This window comes from Ranitomeya variabilis, chromosome 2 (assembly GCF_051348905.1).
Source record: "Ranitomeya variabilis isolate aRanVar5 chromosome 2, aRanVar5.hap1, whole genome shotgun sequence".
Lineage (NCBI taxonomy): Eukaryota > Metazoa > Chordata > Amphibia > Anura > Dendrobatidae > Ranitomeya > Ranitomeya variabilis.
In genome coordinates this window covers 59,650,404-59,673,766 of record NC_135233.1, presented here as the reverse complement: position 1 = coordinate 59,673,766, position 23,363 = coordinate 59,650,404, and the positions used below count along the sequence as shown (strand labels likewise).

The 23,363-nt window shown below is 42.7% G+C and overlaps 1 protein-coding gene across 10 annotated transcripts in view; it reads left to right on the top strand.

Moving 5' to 3' along the window:
• NRXN1 (neurexin 1) overlaps positions 1–23,363 on the top strand; it is a 1,786,277-nt gene that overhangs the window by 725,098 nt on the left and 1,037,816 nt on the right. For all 10 annotated transcript variants that reach the window (XM_077282466.1, XM_077282464.1, XM_077282462.1 and 7 more), the window contains one exon: positions 1,609–2,047. In XM_077282466.1, coding sequence (XP_077138581.1) covers positions 1,609–2,047 — 439 coding nt within the window. The remainder of the gene's footprint in view (positions 1–1,608; positions 2,048–23,363) is intronic.

Sequence of the window (23,363 nt, the reverse complement as noted above, 5' to 3'; positions counted from 1 at the left end):
TCGCTAAACAGCATAGCGAGAAAAAATCAAAATGCCAAAATTGCGGTTTTTTGGTCGCCGCGACATTGCATTAAAATACAATAACGGGCGATCAAAAGAATGTATCTGCACAAAAATGGTATCATTAAAAACGTCAGCTCGGCACACAAAAAATAAGCCCTCAGCCATCCCAAGATCACGAAAAATGGAGACGCTACGGGTATCGGAAAATTGCACAATTTTTTTTTATAAGCAAACTTTGGAATTTTTCTTACCACTAAGATAAAAGAGAATCTAGACATGTTTGGTGTCTATGAACTCTTAATGACCTGGAGAATCATAATGGTGGGTCAGTTTTAGCATTTAGTGAACCTAGCAAAAAGCCAAACAAAAAACAAGTGTGGGATTGTCCTTTTTTTGCAATTTCATAGCACTTGGAATTTTGTTCCCGTTTTCTGTTACACGACATGGTAAAACCAATGGTGTCGTTCAAAAGTACAACTCGTCCTGCAAAAAATATGCCCTCACATGGCCAAATTGATGGAAAAATAAAAAAGTTATGACTCTGGAAAGAAGGGGAGCGGAAAACGAAAACGAAAAAAGCTCCGGGGGTTAAGGGGTTATTATGGTTCAGTAAAATGGTTGCCAGTTGTTGTCATTTTACTGAATCCACAAGAAACCAATTACAAAAAATACACATTTGCGAGCAAAATTAAATTTCACTCTACTGTATTTTCTCATCTCTAATAACGAGCTAACATAACTCTATTATAATTATAATTCATGGAATTACTATGCTGGTTGAGTAGAAACTTTGTAAAATAAGTATTTGCGGTATACTCTGGGAGCGCTGGTGTCTTCCCCCTTACACCCAAAACATTCTGATAGCTTTATATGTTTTTCATTCTAATAGTTCCTAGAGTGTGTATGTGTTTTGTTGATAAATGAAAACAAATTGATAGAGTGAGGGCTGAGTTATTTTCAATGATGCACATTACTGCACGATATATTTGTGTCAGGTCTGGATTATAAAAGGGCAAAAACGACAAATGACCTTGGACCCCCCACTGTCTCAAGCCTCTAACAACTTCCTCAAATTAATTATTTTTTTAGCGCTTCATGGTGATGGTTCTTAAATATGCTGTGCTGTATAACACCTATTTATAATTATTTGCTAACTTTTGAAGACTTTTTCTGTAACTTACCGTACTACTTTTTTAGCCTTAAGAAATATTGTAGATGTAAAATTGTAATACCTCATCTATGTCCAGATGATTTGTCACTAAAACAAGCCCAAGTTGTTAATTCCAGTGTTTGCTAACTCAAGGACAACTAACAGATTATGTTTTCAGGATTTCCTTAGTATTCCCCAGATGATGGAATTTTCACATATGTAATACTAGGGAAATCCTGAAAGCACGATCTGTTGGTGGCTCTTGAGGACTGGAGTTGGGAACCCGTCCTACACAAAAGTTGATAATGAATTTGTACATACTGTAAAAAATAGACCACAAAATGTTTTTTTGCCAACAGGTTTTGAGCTTTTTGTTTCCCATATTTACAAGAAATCTAGTGGGCATTTCCTTATATATGTAGTAACCTACATTTTTATGTATTTGTCTATTCCAGGTTGTTTATAAAAATAATGATGTCCGGCTAGAATTGTCACGTCTTGCCAAGCAAGGTGATGCCAAAATGAAAGTTCATGGTGTAGTCGCCTTTAAATGTGAGAATGTTGCCACATTGGACCCAATCACTTTTGAGACTCCAGAATCATTCATCTCTTTACCAAAATGGAACGCGAAAAAGACTGGATCCATATCATTCGACTTCCGCACAACAGAGCCCAATGGACTCATATTGTTTAGTCATGGTAAACCTCGTCACCAAAAAGATGCAAAAAATCCCCAAATGATCAAGGTTGACTTTTTTGCCATAGAGATGCTTGACGGCCATCTGTATCTTCTTCTTGACATGGGATCAGGAACTATTAAAATAAAGGCAATACAGAAAAAAGTAAATGACGGAGAATGGTATCATGTGGATTTCCAACGGGATGGACGCACAGGTAAAAATATATTTGTGAAAAATTGTAATAAATAGAATGTCAAGTACTTATGTTTATTTTAGTTTTTAAAAAATAAACATGGAGTAATGTTTTCACTTTTTTAACATCGTTTTATGTCCGTTTATAATGCAGTAAAAGGAAAAATATAATGACAAATCTCAAATAATAAAAGTGCTTAATAATTAACCATTAAAAAGGTTTGTTAATTTCCGGCCAAATTTTCTAAAATGTCCTTAAAGTGAACCTGTTAGCAGGATTTTGCTAAATAGACTACAGACACTGTCAGATTGGCACTGTTATACTGATTAAAATGATACCTGGGGTGAAGAAATCCATCTTGTGGTTCTTGTGTAATCAGTGTTAGACGTTTTCAGTTAATGAGATGTCCGTGCTCTGGGGCGGTACTATAGGCAGTCTGTCTCTTTGTCTCTACGATCAGGAACATGTTTGTTCTTTGGGGTGGCCCGTGGGCAGATCTTTCCTTGGTTTCTCTAGCTTAGAGCAGGAAGATAAGACTCTGCCCACAGTCCCACATCGGAGCACAGACATATTATTAACTGAAAACTTCTAGCACTAATTATACAAGAACCACAAGATGGATTTCTTCACCCCAGGTCCCTGCTGTCTTTTGACAGCATGGGAACAGCTGCTCTCTGTCTGGCAGGGATGATTTCACCGCTGATCAGAAGCACATGACAGCGTGGCAAACACTGGATTTTTGGGCCCCCCATTCAAGTGAATGGGGTCCGGATTCGGGTTCAGGTCTGGGTACTGTTCTGGTACCTGAACCCAAACTTTTTGCAATTGTAACTGTAACTGTAAATAGTGAACCACAAGTGTGTTGTGTGAAGTACTGCTCACATAGAAGTGTGGAGGGCCAACTTATGCACAGCCACCCACCGGTAGATTGTCCTGCCCCCTGTGGGCCAGTCCGAGCTTACCACAGTATCATTGTGATATTATTTTTCTTCTCTTGGATTCCGTATAAAGTCACAAAGAGGTACAGCATAGATTTTTAACATTCCACAATACAGACTATGATACAACCATGTGTAATTTGCATTATGTAAAAAAATGTTCAATTTTAGCTTCACATTTTTTCTGCAGAGTTAAAAATACATCTCTTATTTATTTGGAGTTAACTAGAGTTCTAACCTCCAAAACGCAGTTAAGGATATATTAAAATATATGTAATAATAGAAAGAAACTGTTATATTGAAGCAAGTATTGTCTGTACAATAGAATGGGTTGTTAATTTTAAGAAAATAATGTAATTCTGCTTTTTCAGTAATGAAAATGTAAAAGTATGAAAAACTAATTTTCACTTGCTAGTAAATGTCTAAAGTATCGAAAAACGGCTTATTGAAAAATATAAAGTTGCCCATTACCGGCTAAGATAAGCTCCTATATACCTATTATCACATGTATTGGGGGTTATTATGTCATGTATGATAATGAGTACTTGTAAAATCTGGTTTAAAAAAAAAAGGAAAGACGCATATATAATCATTAGCTAGAATATCAAATATGAGAAAGCTTGACCTTAATATTATGGATGCATTTTGCATTCTTCTTATGTAGAAAGTTACTAGACATAATTAAATAGAAAGTAGGTCACAGTCACTGAGTTTCATATCTCCAAGTGGATTCTTCTTTATCCTGTGGGAAGAGATAAACTTGAGGAGACAGATGACTCCATTTACAGATATACAAAGCAATACTATCCTGGTCTCGGAGGGTTGTTATTTATCATGTCCTCTTAACAGTTAAAGGTGAGTTATAGCCAGCCTATTGAAAGAGTGTAATGAATCACCGTTCTGTCCATTTGTCAGGAAATGAGATTTCTACAGATTTGAATACAGCGAAAATACAAAATAAAAATTGCCTGAAATTGCACAACACGCTCCAGGGATTTCATACTGACAAAACCATCCTTTATTGAGGAAACCCTTAACCTGCGCGGTGTAATATTAACACTCTCAACTGGTGTGGCTTCATTTGTGCTGCCATAAATATCTGCTTTATTCTGTATATGCATGGGGCAAATAAGTAAATGGAAACATAAAATAAGGCAAAACAATTAAAATTAGAAAAAATCTTTTTAAACAGAAATTAAAGTAATAATAATAATAATAATAATAATAATAATAGAAAATAATATAGATAAGAATATGTAAAAATGAATATACCATTGTGTCCTTGCTTTCCTTTTCTCTTGTCTTGACAGATTTAGCAATCTTAGGGTAAGTTCACTCTAGGCGTTTTTTTCAGTGTTTTTTTTTCTTGGCAGGAAAGAAAACACACAAAAAAACAGCAAAAAATGCCAAGGAAAAACACATTTTTTGCTGTTTTTTGAGTGTTTTTTGCAGCGGTTTTGGCATGCCAGATTTGTCTCTTGTGCATGCTGATAATGTTTGGTGTTGAAAAAAAAATCCTATTCTATAGAATTAGGTTTTGGCACAAAAAAATGCAGCAAAACCTGATACTGGTGTTTTTTCACCACCAATTCAAGTCAAGGGTTGAAAAACCCTGAAAATAACGGAAAGAAGTGACATGCTCCATTATCCAAAAAACCATGCAAAGCACAAAATACTAATGACAAAAAACCCAATGTGTCTGCATGAGATTTCTGAAATAACATAGGCTTTGCTGGTACTTTGTAAAATGTAGCTGAAAATTTGTATTAAAAAATGCATAAAAAAAAGCTGACAACACGCCTAGTGTGAACTTAGCCTTAAAATTAACTTGCTCAATTTACATAGCAAGGCCGCCTGTTTACAGTATTGTCACTATACAAATTGCCTTTGTAAAGACATATAAATGTAAAAAGATTCTCCAGCATCTCAATATAATAAAATAAGTATAATAATAAAATAACTTCTCTATTGAAATTGATTAAAACATAGAACACTGGTTTGTGTCGGATTTCTAACGCGTTTCAAACATACAATGGTCTTAGTCATAGAAATGTGCAAGAACATAACATTCTATGACTAAGAGCAATGGATGCTTGAAATACATAAGAAAACTGACAATAATCAGTGTGATATGTTTTAATCGATTGCAATCAAGATTTTTCCCACGCATTTCAAGCATAACATCATTCTATGACTAAGAGCAGTGTAGGCTTGAAGTACTTCAGAAAATCGAGATGGATCAGTGTGCTATGTTTTAACAAATTTAAGATTATCTTACGCGTTTTGAGCATAACGTTATTTGATGACTAAGAGCAGTGTATGCTTGAAACGCGTAAGATAACCGACATGGATCAGTGTGCTGAGTACAGCTCTGGCAAAAATTAAGAGGCCACTGCAAAATGTTCAGTTTGTCTGATTTTTCTCTTTATAGGTATATTTTTGAGTAAAATATAAATTGTTTTGTTTTTTTCTATAAACTTCTGACAACATGTCTCCGAATTTCCAAGCAATAAATTTTGTATTTTTTTTCTGACAAAGAAAAATGGTCAACATTTTTTTAAAAACCCAGTGCTTTCAGACCTAAAATAATGCAAAAAAAACAAGTTCAGAATCATTTAGAAACAACAATACTAATGTTGTAACTCAAGAAGAGTTCAGAAATCAATATTTTGTGGAATAACCATGATTTTTAATCCCATCTTTCATGCGTCTTGGCATGCTTTCCACCAGTCTTTCACACTGCTCCTGGCGCAAAAATGTAAGCAGTTCTTCTTTGTTTGATGGCTTGTGACTATCCATCATCCTCTTGATTACATTCCAGAGGTTGTCAATGGGGTTCAGGTCTGGAGATTGGGCTGGGCATGACAGGGTTTTGATGTGGTGGTCTCCTAATTTTTGCCAGAGCTGTATAGATAGATTGCTCTAAATATTTTATGACACATTTCGAGTATAATGTTATTCTACGACTAAGAACAGTGTATGCTTGAATCATGTAAAAAAAAACCTACATGGGTCAGTGCGATGTTTTTATTGATTTCAATAAAGATTTCCTCCGCATTTCGAGCCTAACATCATACTCTAAGAGCAGTGTATGATTGAATCATGTAAGACAAACGACATAAGTGTGTTATGTATTAATAGATGGCAATAAAGATATTAGTGCACATTTTGAGAATAACATTATTCGATGACTAAGAGCAGTGTATGCTTGAAACGCATAAAAACCCAACATGGATCAGTGTGCCATGATTTAATCGATGTCAATAAAGATTTTCCTACGCGGTTTGAGCATAACGTTATTCTATGACTACGAGCAGCGCATTTTGAAATGTGTAAGACAACTGACATGGATCACTGTGCTACGTTTTAATCGATTTCAATAAAACAGCATTTTTTAACGCGTTTCGAGCATACCTTTATTCTATGACTACCAGCAGAGTATGCTTGAAACGCATAAGATATTGTGTTTTAATTGCGTGTGATAAAGATTTTATTACGCGTTTCAAGCATTACATTACTCTATGACTAAAAGCAGTGTACTCTTGAAAGGCATTAGAAAACCGACATTGGCCACTGTGCTTTGTTTTATTTGATTGCAATAAATATTTTATTACATATTTCGAGCATACCATTACTCTATGACTAAGAGCAATATATGCTTGAAACACGTAAGAAAATCAACACTGATCAGTGTGCTATGTTTTAATTGACTGCAATAAAGATTTTCTTACGCGTTTCGAGCATACACTGTGCTTAGTCATAGAACAACATTCTACATCTAAGAGCAATGTGTGCTCAAAACGCGTAAGAAATCCGACATGGACCAGTATACTATTTTTAATCAATTTCTATATGAAGTAGTTTTATTATATTGAGGTGCTGAAGCAGTTTCCATAGTACACAAACTGCAAATATTCCATAATACACAAATAAATGTTAGATACTATAATTATCACATTATTTAGGATTAGACTACAATTCAGTTGAGCATAATCCAGTCCTGGAAAATGGTTGTGTCTATTAGAATGTCCGACAAAAACTCAATAAGGTGCAAAAATTGTAATAATGATAGACATGCTACAATAGAAATCTGTGATGAAACTTCAGCCGTATTGTAATGGTTGTGCGTTATCTGCATTGATTTTGAAAACCCGTAGTGTGACTTGAATCTTGTTAAAATCACACTGTGCAATAAGGTTTCCATGACCCGCTTACATCAGGGTATGATTAGAACAGAGTACATTGTGTCCGAGACCTCAAAGTAGAGAAGTGTCTGTCACTCTAAGGAAAACTTTCTATACTTTGCAATGTGCACTGGATACTTTTACATGAAAATTTAGATACTATACTAGGTATGAATATTGGGAAGCTGAAAAATCAAACTTTATTTTCTAAACTGAATCATGAAAGGTGGAGTAATCTTTGGATCCTTTGTTTTCATTGTCAGGGTCAGATTGATCACTTACGTATTAGGGCAGTGTCGGAGGGGTAATGGCCAGAAAGGACCCAAGGCCAAATTCAGGGGGGCCAACATATTTTAAGTGCATGGTGGTCTTATAACTATGCCCTGACACCTGACATCATAGGAAAGAAGGATCGAGCAGTTGGAATTAAAATGCCCCATCTTTTTTTTTTTTTAACCCCTTCATGACCCAGCCTATTTTGGCCTTAATGACCTTGCCGTTTTTTGCAATTCTGACCAGTGTCCCTTTATGAGGTAATAACTCAGGAACGCTTCAACGGATCCTAGCGATTCTGAGATTGTTTTTTCGTGACATATTGGGCTTCATGTTAGTGGTAAATTTAGGTCGATAATTTCTGAGTTTATTTGTGAAAAAAACGGAAATTTGGCAAAAAATTTGAAAATTTCGCAATTTTCACATTTTGAATTTTTATTCTGTTAAACCAGAGAGTTATGTGACACAAAATAGTTAATAAATAACGTTTCCCACATGTCTACTTTACATCAGCACAATTTTGGAAACAATTTTTTTTTTTGCTAGGAAGTTATAAGGGTTAAAATTTGACCAGTGATTTCTCATTTTTACAACAAAATTTACAAAACCATTTTTTTTAGGGACCACCTCACATTTGAAGTCATTTTGAGGGTTCTATATGGCTGAAAATACCCAAAAGTGACACCATTCTAAAAACTGCACCCCTCAAGGTGCTCAAAACCACATTCAAGAAGTTTATTAACCCTTCAGGTGTTTCACAGCAGCAGAAGCAACATGGAAGTAAAAAATGAACATTTAACTTTTTAGTCACAAAAATGATCTTTTAGCAACAATTTTTTTATTTTCCCAGCGGTAAAAGGAGAAACTGGACCACGGACGTTGTTGTCCAATTTGTCCTGAGTACGCTGATACCTCATATGTGGGGGTAAACCACTGTTTGGGCGCACGGCAGGGCTCGGAAGGGAAGGAGCGCCATTTGACTTTTTGAATGAAAAATTGGCTCCAATCTTTAGCGGACACCATGTCACGTTTGGAGAGCCCCCGTGTGCCTAAACATTGGAGCTCCCCCACAAGTGACCCCATTTTGGAAACTAGACCCCCCAAGGAACTTATCTAGAAGCATAGTGAGCACTTTAAACCCCCAGGTGCTTCACAAATTGATCCGTAAAAATGAAAAAGTACTTTTTTTTCACAAAAAAATTATTTTAGTCTCAATTTTTTCATTTTCACATGGGCAACAGGATAAAATGGATCCTAAAATTTGTTGGGAAATTTCTCCTGAGTACACCAATACCTCACATGTGGGGGTAAACCACTGTTTGGGCACATGGTAAGGCTCGGAAGGGAAGGAGCGCCATTTGACTTTTTGAATGAAAAATTATCTCCATCGTTAGCGGACACCATGTCGCGTTTGGAAAGCCCCTGTGTGCCTAAACATTGGAGCTCCTCCACAAGTGACCCCATTTTGGAAACTAGACCCCCCAAGGAACTCATCTAGAGGCATAGTGAGCACTTTAAACCCCCAGGTGCTTCACAAATTGATCCGCAAAAATGAAAAAGTACTTTTTTTTCACACAAAATTTCTTTTAGCCTCAATTCTTTCATGTTCACATGGGCAACAGGATAAAATGGATCCTAAAATTTGTTGGGCAATTTCTCCTGAGTATGCCGATACCTCATATGTGGGGGTAAACCACTTTTTGGGTGCACGGCAAGGCTCGGAAGGGGAGGCGTGCCATTTGACTTTTTGAATGGAAAATTAGCTCCAATCGTTAGCGGACACCATGTCGCGTTTGGAGAGCCCCTGTGTGCCTAAACATTGGAGCTCCCCTACAAGTGACCCCATTTTGGAAACTAGACCCCCCAAGGAACTAATCTAGATGAATAGTGAGCACTTATAACCCCCAGGTGCTTCACAGAAGTTTATAACGCAGAGCCGTGAAAATAAAAAAATAATTTTTCTTTCCTCAAAAATGATTTTTAGCCCAGAATTTTTTATATTCCCAAGGGTAATAGGAGAAATTGGACCCCAAATTTTGTTGTCCAGTTTGTCCTGAGTACGGTGATACCCCATATGTGGGGGTAAACCACTGTTTGGGCGCACGGCAGGGCTCGGAAGGGAAGGCACGCCATTTGGCTTTTTGAATGGAAAATTAGCTCCAATCATTAGCGGACACCATGTCGCGTTTGGAGAGCCCCTGTGTGCCTAAACATTGGAGCTCCCGCACAAGTGACCCCATTTTGGAAACTAGACCTCCCAAGGAACTAATCTAGATGTGTGGTGAGCACTTTGAACCCCCAAGTGCTTCACAGAAGTTTATAACGCAGAGCCGTGAAAATAAAAAATGTGTTTCCTTTCCTCAAAAATATTTTTTAGCCCAGAATTTTTTTATTTTTGCAAGAGTAACAGGAGAAATTGGACCCCAAAAGTTGTTGTCCAGTTTCTGCTGAGTACGCTGATACCCCATATGTGGGGGTAAACCACTGTTTTGGCACACGTCGGGGTTCGGAAGGGAAGTAGTGACGTTTTGAAATGCAGACTTTGATGGAATGCTCTGCGGGCATCAGGTTGCGTTTGCAGAGCCCCTGATGTGCCTAAACAGTAGGAACTCCCCACAATTGACTCCATTTTGGAAACTAGACCCCCAAGGGAACTTATCTAGATGTGTGGTGAGCACTTTGAACCCCCAAATGCTTCACAGAAGTTTATAATGCAGAGCCGTGAAAATAATAAATGTGTTTCCTTTCCTCAAAAATATTTTTTTAGCCCAGAATTTTTTATTTTTGCAAGAGTAACAGGAGAAATTGGACCCCAAAAGTTGTTGTCCAGTTTCTCCTGAGTACGCTGATACCCCATATGTGGGGGTAAACCACTGTTTGGGCACATGCCGGGGCTCGGAAGGGAAGTAGTGACGTTTTGGAATGCAGACTTTGATGGAATGGTCTGCGGGCATCATGTTACGTTTGCAGAGCCCCTGATATGCCTAAACAGTAGAAACCCCCCACAAGTGACCCCATTTTGGAAACTAGACCCCCCAAGGAACTTATCTAGATGTGTGGTGAGCACGTTCAACCCCCAAGTGCTTCACAGAAGTTTACAACGCAGAGCCGTGAAAATAAAAAATCATTTTTCTTTCCTCAAAAAAGATGTTTTAGCAAGCAATTTTTTATTTTCACAAGGGTAACAGGAGAATTTGGACCCCAATATTTGTTGCCCAGTTTGTTGTGAGTATGCTGATACCCCATATGTGGGGGTAAACCACTGTTTGGGCGCACGTCAGGGCTCGGAAGGGAAGTAGTGACATTTGAAATGCAGACTTTGATGGAATGGTCTGCGGGCGTCACATTGCATTTGCAGAGCCCCTGATGTGCCTAAACAGTAGAAACACCCCACAAGTGACCCCATTTTGGAAACTAGACCCCCGAAGGAACTTATCTAGATGTGTGGTGAGCACTTTCAACCCCCAAGTGCTTCACAGAAGTTTATAACGCAGAGCCGTGAAAATAAAAAATAATTGTTCTTTCCTCAAAAATTATGTTTTAGCAAGTAATTTTTTATTTTTGCAAGGGTAACAGGAGAAATTGGACCCCAACAGTTGTTGCCCAGTTTGTCCTGAGTACGCTGGTACCCTAAATATGGGGGTAAACCACTGTTTGGGCGCACGTCGGGGCTTGGAAGGGAGGGAGCACCATTTGACTTTTTGAATGCAAGATTGGCTGGAATCAATGGTGGCGCCATGTTGCGTTTGGAGACCCCTGATGTGCCTAAACAGTGGAAACCCCTCAATTCTAACTTCAACACTAACCCCAACACACCCCTAATCCTAATCCCAACTGTAGCCATAACCCTAATCACAACCCTAACCACAACACACCCCTAACCACAACCCTAACCGCAACACACCCGTAACCCTAATTCCAACCCTAACCCTAATCCTAACCCTAATCCCAACCGTAACCCTAATCCCAACCCTAACCACAACTATAACCCCAACACACCCCTAACCCTATCCGTAACCCTAACCACAAGCCTAATCTTAACCCTATTTCCAACCCTAGCCCTAATTCCAACCCTAACTCTAATTCCAACCCTGACCCTAAGGCTATGTGCCCACGTTGCGGATTCGTGTGAGATTTTTCCGCACGATTTTTGAAAAATCTGCAGGTAAAAGGCACTGCGTTTTACCTGCGGATTTACAGCAGATTTCCAGTGTTTTTTTGTGCGGATTTCACCTGCGGATTCCTATTGAGGAACAGGTGTAAAACGCTGCGGAATCCGCACAAAGAATTGACATGCTGCGGAAAATACAACGCAGCGTTTCTGCACGGAATTTTCCGCACCATGGGCACAGCGGATTTGGTTTTCCTTAGGTGTACATGGTACTGTAAACCTGATGGAAAACTGCTTCGAATTCGCAGCGGCCAATCCGCTGCGGATCCGCGGCCAATCCGCTGCGGATCCGCGGCCAATCCGCTGCGGATCCGCGGCCAATCCGCTGCGGATCCGCGGCCAATCCGCTGCCCATCCGCTGCGGATCCGCGGCCAATCCGCTGTCGATCCGCTGCGGATCCGCGGCCCATCCGCTGCGGATCCGCTGCGGATCCGCTGCCAATCCGCTGCGGATCCGCTGCGGATCCGCGGCCGATCCGCTGCGGATCTGCTGCCGATCCACTGCCAATCCGCGGCCGATCCGCTGCGGATCCGCTGCCGATCCGCTGCGGATCCGCGGCCGATCCGCTGCGGATCCGCTGCCGATCCGCTGCGGATCCGCTGCGGATCCGCTGCCGATCCGCGGCCGATCCGCTGCGGATCCGCGGCCGATCTGCTGCGGATCCGCGGCCGATCCGCGGTGGATCCGCGGCCGATCCGCTCTGTGTGCACATGCCATAACCCTACCCCTAACCCTACCCGTAACCCTAACCCTACCCCTAACCCTACCCCTAGTTCTAACCCTAATTCTAACCCTAACCCTAGTGGAAAAAAAAAAAAAATTCTTTATTTTATTATTGTCCCTATGGGGGTGATAAAGGGGGGGGGGGTTATTTATTTATTTTTTTATTTTGATCGCTGTGATAGAACCTACCACAGCGATCAAAATGTACCTGTAAGGAATCTGCCGACTGGCAGATTCGGCGGGCGCACTGAGCATGCGCCCGCCATTTTCCAAGATGGCGGCGCCCAGCGAGGAGACGGCCGGACACCGGGAGGATCGGTAAGTATGAAGGGGTGGTGGGGGGGTGGATCGGAGCACGGGGGGGGGGGAACGGAGCACAGGGGGGGTGGGTCTGAGCAAGGAGGGAGCGGACAGGAGGACGGGGGAGCCGGCAGGCGGACGGAGGGGACCGGACCCCATAACGGAGGACGGGGGGGGCGATCGGTGGGCGTGGGGGGGGGCACTTCAGTATTTCCAGCCATGGCCGATGATATTGCAGCATCGGCCATGGCTGGATTGTAATATTTCACCAGTTTTTTAGGTGAAATATTACAAATCGCTCTGATTGGCAGTTTCACTTTCAACAGCCAATCAGAGCGATCGTAGCCACGGGGGGGTGAAGCCACCCCCCCTGGGCTGAAGTACCACTCCCCCTCTCCCTGCAGATCGGGTAAAATAGGAGTTAACCCCTTCACCCGATCTGCAGGGACGCGATCATTCCATGACGCCACATAGGCGTCATGGGTCGGATTGGCACAGGTTTTCATGACGCCTACGTGGCGTCATGGGTCGGGAAGGGGTTAAAGGAGATTCTGCCAGAGGAGTCTGGCAGCAACTTTATCCTCTCTTCCTGTTGAAAAACCTTACAGGGAATGTCACCTGGTTTTTACTACCTCATCTGAAAGTAGCATAATGTAGGAAAAGAGGTCCTGATTCCAGAGATGTATCACTTAGTTTACACAGGACTAAATCTGTCAGAAGGATTTATGACTCACTACAGAATCTGAAGCATCTGCTCCAGAGACAGTGAGGGCACCAGGCCTACGATCTTACTTGGATATTGGGACTATTATTATTATTATTTATTATTATAGCGCCATTTATTCCATGGCGCTTTACATGTGAGGATGGGCATACATAATAAAAACAGGTAATAATAATAATAATAATAATAATTTTATTTATATAGCGCCAACATATTCCGCAGCGCTTTACAACTTATAGAGGGGACTTATACAGACAACAGACATTACAGCATAACAGAAATCCCAGTTCAAAACAGATACCAGGAGGAATGAGGGCCCTGCTGCTCGCAAGCTTACAATCTATGAGGAAAAGGGGAGACACAAGAGGTGGATGGTAACAATTGCTTTAGTTATTTGGACCAGCCATAGTGTAAGGCTCGGGTGTTCATGTAAAGCTGCATGAACCAGTTAACTGCCTAAGTATGTAACAGTACAGACACAGAGGCTATTAACTGCATAAAGTGTATGAGAACATGATGGAGGAACGTGATTATGTTGTTGTTTTTTATTAATAGGCCACACAGGGATAATTAGGTTAATGCGTTGAGGCGGTAGGCCAATCTGAACAAATGAGTTTTTAGTGCACGCTTAAAACTGTGGGGATTGGGGATTAATTGTATTAACCTAGGTAGTGCATTCCAAAGAATCGGCGCCGCACGTGTAAAGTCTTGGAGACGGGAGTGGGAGGTTCTGATTATTGAGGATGCTAACCTGAGGTCATTAGCAGAGCGGAGGGCACGGGTAGGTTGGTAGACTGAGACCAGAGAGGAGATGTAGGGTGGTGCTGAGCCATGGAGTGCTTTGTGGATGAGGGTAGTAGTTTTGTACTGGATTCTGGATTGGATGGGTAGCCAGTGTAATGACTGGCACAGGTACAATAATCTTGACTATAAAACGTTCACACCACTAATCTAATCCAATTAAACATTCAGTCTCTGAGCTCAGTTTGTTTGTTCATTCAAAGGTTCATTTATTATACCATGCCCCTCATTTTTTTCTTTTTTTTTTTGCTGTTTGTTTGTGCATATATTTGTGTTTCTTCAGAAACTTTGCCTGTGGAAGTGACCTAAGAATCCCGAAAGCTTGCTTTGTACCATAATGTATATTATTTTTTTTAGCCATTAAAATGTATCATAGCTACAAGATTATCTTGTTTTTCACACTGAGAGCATTATTTTTTCAACTGGCTAACACGGAACCAAACCCCTTTCTTTCTTTTAATTTACTGGTTGCACCAGTTGTGACTAGTGTTGAGCGATACCGTCCGATACTTGAAAGTATCGGTATCGGAAAGTATCGGCCGATACCGGCAAAGTATCGGATCCAATCCGATACCGATACCCGATACCAATACAAGTCAATGGGACTCAAGTATCGGACGGTATTCCTGATGGTTCCCAGGGTCTGAAGGAGAGGAAACTCTCCTTCAGACCCTGGGATCCATATAAATGTGTAAAATAAAGAATTAAAATAAAAATTATTGCTATACTCACCTGTCCGACGCAGCCTGGACCTCAGTGAGGGAACCGGCAGCGTTGTTTGTTTAAAATTCGCGCTTTTACTTGGTTACGTGAAGTCCCGGCTTGTGATTGGTCAGGGCGGCCATGTTGCCGGGACGCGGACCAATCACAGCAAGCCGTGACGAAATTACGTCACGGCTTGCTGTGATTGGTCCGCGTCCCGGCAACATGGCCGCCATTAACCAATCACAAGCCGTGACGTCACGGGAGGCTGGACACGCGCGCTTTTTAAAATACGCGCATGTCCAGCCTCCCGTGATGTCACGGCTTGTGATTGGTTAATGGCGGCCATGTTGCCGGGACGCGGCCCAATCACAGCAAGCCGTGACGTAATTTCGTCACGGCTTGCTGTGATTGGTCCGCGTCCCGGCAACATGGCGCCGTGACCAATCATAAGCCGGGACGTCACTGGAGGCTGGACACGCGCGCTTTTTAAAATACGCGCATGTCCAGCCTCCCGTGACGTCACGGCTTGTGATTGGTTAATGGCGGCCATGTTGCCGGGACACGGACCAATCACAGCAAGCCGTGACGTAATTTCGTCACGGCTTGCTGTGATTGGTCCGCGTCCCGGCAACATGGCCGCCCTGACCAATCACAAGCCGGGACTTCACGTAACCAAGTAAAAGCGCAAAATTTAAACAAACAACGCTGCCGGTTCCCTCGCTGAGGTCCAGGCTGCGTCGGAGAGGTGAGTATAGCAATATTTTTTATTTTAATTCTCTCTTTTACACATTATTACATTAATGTTGTTGCGATACCCGATACCCGATACCACAAAAGTATCGGATCTCGGTATCGGAAATTCCGATACAGCAAATATCGGCCGATACCCGATACTTGCAGTATCGGAATGCTCAACACCAGTTGTGACCCAATCAGAGTTTTAGATGTAGCTTCTACAAAGCCATCCACAACCTGTCCCCTCCCTATATCTCTGAACTAATCTCCCAATATCTTCCCTCATGCAATCTTTGATCCTCCCAAGACCTCCTACTCTCCTCCACACTTATTCATTCCTCACACAACCGCCTCCAAGATTTCTCCCGAATATCCCCCATCCTCTGGAACTCCATGCCTCAACACGTCCAATTATCCACCACCCTCGGATCCTTCAAATTGAACCTGAAAACCCATCTCTTCAGGAAAGCCTACAGCCTGCAATAACCATTCTGCTGCCTCACCACCACCACCCGAGTTGCAGCGACACCACAACCCAAGTTGCTGTGTCACCAACTGCCAAAGCTGCTGCGTCACCAACCGCCAGAGCTGCTGCCTCACCACTGCCATAGCTGCTGCCTCACCACTGCCAGAGCTGCTGCCTCACCACCACCAGAGCTGCCGCCTCACCACAACCAGAGCTGCCGCCTCACCACCACCAGAGCTGAAGCACCCCGACCTTCTGTCTCCTCCTCATTATCCCGTAGAATGTAAGTCCGCAAGGACAGGGTCCTCTCCCCTCTGCACCAGTCTGTCATTGTAAATTTGTTTACTGTAAATGATATCTATAACCCTGTATGTAACCCCTTTTCTCATATACAGCACCATGGAAGTAATGGTGCTATATAAATAATAATAAAAATAATAGCACGTAGCAGAGCAGAGAAAGCTGTGCCTTCCCACACCACACCTTTCTATGTATATTGTCCATTGACAGTGAGCTGCTTATCAGAGGAGGGGGTGTGGTCGGACCAGGGCTCATGTGAGCTATATTCTATGCATTGACAATCTCCTGGTGATAAAATCTGCTTTGTATGGAAACAACATCATATACCCTAATAAGTGACACAACCCTGAAGTCTGTATCTTAGCCTCTACCTCATGCTGTCCGTAGATTGCATAGCATAATCCTGCTGACAGATTCACCTTAATGCTCTTGAAAGAGAGAGCTGTTGAACAAAGAACTGTTCATCCAATAGCTATCTCGTGTATAACCAGATTTAGTCCCTTAGAGCTTAAATTCTCAATCTATGATATACGTAGCCCAGAGATACAGATCATATATCGGAGGGGGTACTTGCGCTATTTTTTACGCCGTGATTCTTTTGTGCAGCTCAAAGAATGATCATCATAGCCTTGACCCCTTTTACATGGGCTAAAATCGGTTCTCAGGGAAGAAAAAATGTTTTCCCCACAATAATAGGTTAGGGAATGGGAGTACTTTTACAAAGTTTATTTGAATGACGGTACTTGGCTAAGATATATTTAGAAATGCAGTGTTAGAGCATAAAGTTGAAACATATTCTGATGAACATTATTGGTGGTGGGTAGGGTTGAGCGAAACGGGTCGGCCATTTTCAGAAGTCGCTGACTTTTGGCAAAGTCGGGTTTCATGAAACCCGACCCGACCCCTGTGTGGGGTCAGCCATGAGGTCGGCGATCTTCTGAATCTGGTATCGGAATTCCGATACCGAGTTCCGATATGTTTGCGATATCGGAAATCGGTATCGGAATCCACATTTAAGTGTAAAATAAAGAATTAAAATAAAAAATATTGATATACTCACCTCCTCGGAGGCCCCTGGACATCGCCGCTGGTAACCGGCAGCCTTCTTTGCTTAAAATGAGCGCGCTCAGGGCCTTCCATGACGTCACGGCTTCTGATTGGTCGCGGCCGCCCATTTGACCGCCACGCAACCAATCACAAGCCGTGACGTAATTCTCAGGTCCTAAATTCCTAATTCTAGGAATTTAGGACCTGAGAATTACGTCACGGCTTGTGATTGGTCGCGTGGCGGTCACATGGGTGGCCACGACCAATCACAAGCCATGACATCATCTAAGGCCCTGAACGCGCTCATTCTTAAGAAGGAAGGCTGCCGGAAAGAAGCAGGGCGCGTCCGAGGGTGAGTATATACCTAATAGGAATATACTCACCCTCGGCTTCTTTCCGGCAGCCTTCCTTCCTAAGAATGAGCGCGTTCAGGGCCTTAGATGACGTCACGGCTTGTGATTGGTCGCGGCTGCCCATGTGACCACCACGCGACCAATCACAAGCCGTGACGTAATTCTTAGGTCCTAAATTCCTACAATTAGGAATTTAGGACCTGAGAATTACGTCACGGCTTGTGATTGGTCGCGTGGCGGTCACATGGGCGGCCGCGACCAATCAGAAGCCGTGACGTCATGGAAGGCCCTGAACGCGCTCATTTTAAGCAAAGAAGGCTGCCGGTTACCAGCGGTAAGGTCCAGGCTGCGTCGGAGAGGTGAGTATATCAATATTTTTTATTTTAATTCTTTATTTTACACATTAATATGGATCCCAGGGCCTGAAGGAGAGTTTCCTCTCCTTCAGACCCTGGGAAACATAGTATCCCATTGCACTGCATTGGGTTTCGTGTTTCGGCCGACCCCGACCCCGACTTTTTTATAGGATCGGCCGATTTCACTCGACCCGACTTTTGAGAAAGTTGGGTTTCGTGAAACCCGACCCGATCCTATAAAAATAAAAGTCGCTCAACCCTAGTGGTGGGTACCTAACATATCACTGAGTAGAGTACAGTGTACATACAACTATATGTCTACCTAAACACCACCCAAGTATGGAAATATATGGATAACTGCAAGAACAATAGCAAAAAACCTCAGAACACCACAAGGCAGTCATGAAATCCACAAACACTTTATTATAGACACAATCAACAAAAAAAATTAGAACAGAATATATCAGACAGACGAGTACAATGGGGCTAAAAAAGATGACAAGGACATCATCAGCATCAAGCCAAGCCCAAGGTAGGGTACACATCCCTGAAGGCAGTAATTGTATGCAAAAAATCCGCAAAATGCAAAGTGCAGAAAAAGGTGCAGTGCTGTTGACAACCACTGACACACGCAGCTATGCCAACCATAAAACCAATCAATAGGTAGTCCAATACATGTCTTCCATATAAATGCAGTGCCAGCAAGTATATTACTAATATCAAAATGCGCATACACATTACCTAGTGCAGATGGCAGAGAGCACACACAGGGACACCCGTCCACCCCTAGAGTTAGAGCATTCATTGAAATTGTACTGCATGGCCTCCTTCTTAACACATTTATTAACTTAAATCAAATTTCTCACCGCGATCCTTATGAGGATATTTCACCTATCAAATTTCTCATGATGAACTGGCCACACAATGTAATAGTGGCTGCAGAGCGGAATAAAACTTTTTTGTTTGTTTTAATTTCACTCCTCCATTGTGGAAATATTAGCAATCAAAGTATTTGGCACTTAATCAGTTTCCTTTTTTAAGGCCATGTGAGTGTTATTAAATAGCTTTAATTGAGGAGTGTACTTATTCTCCTTGTATGAGTTGCCCAATCATAAACAGGCAACAATACAGCAGCATTTTAACAGACTTCCACTATAGTTTAGGTTTCTCAGTGTGATAGATGTAATGATAATGACACAGCTCAAATCTAATCTAGCTCCTGGTCTAACCTTCTGAACGATTAGAAAGCATAGATGACTTAAGCCCCCGTCACACTAAGCGACGTCGCTAGCAAGATCGCTGCTGAGTCACAAGTTTTGTGACGCAACAGCGACCTCAGTAGCGATTTCGCTATGTGTGACACGTAGCAGTGACCAGGCCCCTGCTGTGAGATCGCTGGTCATGTCGGAATGGCCTGGACCTTTTTTTGATCGTTGAGGTCCCGCTGGGTAGCACACATCGCTGTGTTTGACACCTTACCAACGACCTCGTTGACGACTCAGACACTGAATCGTCATAATAGCTCCCATGTGACATCGTTGTACAGGTCGCTACAGGTCGCTGGTGAGATGTCAAACAGTGAGATCGCAGTAGCGATCGTTGGAAGATCTCACTGTTTGACATCTCACCAGCGACCACATAGTGACGCAGCAACGATCCCTGACAGGTCGTATCGTTGTCGGGATCGCTTTAGCGTCGCTAAGTGAGACGGGGCTTTAACACCTTTCAGATAGGGTTCATGTGGTGGAAGAGGCAACATAGCTTAGTTTAGTTGGGTCACATTACAAACCCTTCAGCTCCATCAACTCTACTGTACTGCACCTCCCTCAACAGTGCCTGTGTGGAGATGAGTACCACTTATTTCTGTAGTGCTCACATCATTTTGTAATTCTTCTGCAGTGAGAGCAGAGCTGGGTTTCATTACATCTCACACAGGAGTAGCTTGTTGTGCTCTAATTACAGAGTGATTACAAATTTACCTTAGCACAACAGACACTGTGAGACTCACATCCAGACAGGCAGTGTGAGGGAATGGGCAGTACAGCACAGTTGACAGTAGGGTTGAAATACTTTTAATTTTTTAGGATCGAGTCGGGTTTCGCGAAACCCGACTTTGTCAAAAGTCGAGTCGAGTGAAATCGGCCGATTATCGCGAAAAGTCGGGGATCGACCGAAACACGAAACCCAATGCAAGTCAATGGGGAATCAAAGTCGGCAGTGAGTTGAGGATGGGAAAACACCTACAGTCCCATTTTAATGTCAAAAACATCAATTCTTGTCACTTAAGCTTGTGAATCTTAATTTACCTTATAATAACATTTAGTCATTGAAAAATGGGGGTCATTTGGCTAAAGTTGTGGGGAGGGGGGTAGGGCTGGCTCAAGTTTTTGTGGGCCCAGGAAATGCGGACTACGTCATGGCAGTGGAGCCGGGAGAGGTAAGTATTAAAACTTTGCAAGTGCTGTGATCCCGAGCAAGCAGGGGGGGCCCACTCATTCGCATTGGCACTGGCACAGGGCCCCTCAAAGTACGGCGATGTGTTTGACGGCGCCTCCCACCGGCAGAGACACTTTTGCGTACTATGAGGGGCCCTGTGCCAGTGACGTCGCCAACGAGTATGCCCCCCCACCTGATGAAGGAACCTGCACTGTCATCTGCACCTTCCTCTTTGTCCCCGTGTAAGGTGGTATAGTATGCGGGAAGGGGAACCAGACATTCAGCAGGGTCAGATACTGGCTGTGTAGAGTGCAAGGGGAATGTAGTGGACTCTGGGTCAATGTACCAGCAGACTCATCTAGCAGTGGCTGGGCAATGGGTAGGATGAGGAGGAAACACAGATATAGGCCCAAAGAATAAAGTAGGCTAAATGCAGTTCAAAATTGGTAACAGGACTAAACAGGCGGCATTGCTTTGTTCAGTGGAGGAAAACTGTAATGAGTAGCAGACACAGTTAGTAGGCCCAAGTAATAAAGTGGGCCAAATGCAGTTCAAAATTGGTAACAGGAGTAAACTGGCAGCTCAGCTTTGTTCAGTGGAGGAGAACACCAACGAGCAGCAGACACCGTTACTAGGGCCCAACCAAACAAGTAGGCCAAATGCAGTTTAAAAATTCCTATAGGCCGAAAGCCTGAAGATTGAAGCTCAGCTATATTCAGTGGAGGAGAACACCAAGGAGCAGCGGACACCATTACTAGGGTCCAACCAATCAAGTAGGCCAAATGCAGTTTAAAAATTCCTATAGGCCGAAAGCCTGAAGATTGAAGCTCAGCTATATTCAGTGGAGGAAAACACCAAGGAGAAGCAGACACTATTACTAGGGCCCAACCAAACAAGTAGGCCAAATGCAGTTTAAAAATTCCTATAGGCCGAAAGCCTGAAGATTGAATCTCAGCTATATTCTGTGGAGGAGAACACCAAGGAGCAGCAGACACCATTACTAGGGCCCAACCAAACAAGTAGGCCAAATGCAGTTTAAAAATTCCTATAGGCCGAAAGCCTGAAGATTGAAGCTCAGCTATATTCCGTGGAGGAGAACACCAAGGAGCAGCAGACACCATTACTAGGGCCCAACCAAACAAGTAGGCCAAATGCAGTTTAAAAATTCCTATAGGCCAAAAGCCTGAAGATTGAAGCTCAGCTATGTTCAGTGGAGGAGAACACCAAGGAGCAGCAGACACCATTAGTAGGGCCCAACCAAACAAGTAGGCCAAATGCAGTTTAAAAATTCCTATAGGCCGAAAGCCTGAAGATTGAAGCTCAGCTATACTCAGTGGAGGAGAACACCAAGGAGCAGCAGACACCGTTACTAGGGCCCAACCAAACAAGTAGGCCAAATGCAGTTTAAAAATTCCTATAGGCCGAAAGCCTGAAGAATGAAGCTCAGCTATATTCAGTGGAGGAGAACACCAAGGAGCAGCAGACACCATTACTAGGGCCCAACAAATCAAGTAGGCCAAATGCAGTTTAAAAATTCCTATAGGCCAAAAGCCTGAAGATTGAAGCTCAGCTATGTTCAGTGGAGGAGAACACCAAGGAGCAGCAGACACCATTAGTAGGGCCCAACCAAACAAGTAGGCCAAATGCAGTTTAAAAATTCCTATAGGCCGAAAGCCTGAAGATTGAAGCTCAGCTATACTCAGTGGAGGAGAACACCAAGGAGCAGCAGACACCGTTACTAGGGCCCAACCAAACAAGTAGGCCAAATGAAGTTTAAAAATTCCTATAGGCCGAAAGCCTGAAGATTGAAGCTCAGCTATATTCAGTGGAGGAGAACACCAAGAAGCAGCAGACACCGTTAGTAGGCCAAACCAAACAAGTAGGCCAAATGCAGTTTAAAAATTCCTATAGGCCGAAAGCCTGAAGATTGAAGCTCAGCTATATTCAGTGGAGGAGAAAAGCAAGGAGCAGCAGACACCGTTACTAGGGCCCAACCAAACAAGTAGGTCAAATGCAGTTTGAAAAATTCCTTTAGGCCGAAAGCCTGAAGATTGAAGCTCAGCTATATTCAGTGGAGGAGAACACCAAGGAGCGGCAGACACCGTTAGTAGGCCAAACCAAACAAGTAGGCCAAATGCAGTGTAATATCTGATATAGCCTGAAAATTGAAACTCAGCTGTGTTCAGTGGAGGAGAACACCAAGCAGCGGCAGACACCCTTAGTCGGCCAAACCAAACAAGTAGGCCAAATGCAGTGTAATGTCTGATATAGCCTGAAAATTGAAGCTCAGCTTTGTTGAGTGGAGGACAACTGTAATGGGAGGCAGACACAGTTAGTAGGCATAACTAAGAAAGTAGGCAAAATGCAGTTCAAAATTGGTTAGTGGAGTACACAGGTGCCATAGCTTTGTTCAGCGGAGGACAACTGTAATAAGTGGCTCAGACAGACAGAGTAGGCCTACAATTAAAAAAGGTGGCAAATTGCAGTTCAAAATTTGTAATTGGAGTACACAGTCGGCATAGCGTGGTTCAGCGGAGGAGGACAAGTGTAATTAGTGGCTCTGACACACTGAGTAGGCGTAAAATAAAAAAGAAGGCTATATACAGTTCACAATTGGTAAGAGGAGTACACAGGCGGCCTTGCTGGGTTCAGCGGTGGAGGACAACTGTTGTGAGAGTCTGACACAGTTACTTGGACAAAATAAATAAGTTGGCTAAATGCTGTTCTAGATTGTTAAGAGGAGTACACAGGCGGCATAGCTTGGTTCAGCGAAGGAGGAGGACAACTGTAATAAGTGGCTCAGACAGACTGAGTAGTCCTAAAA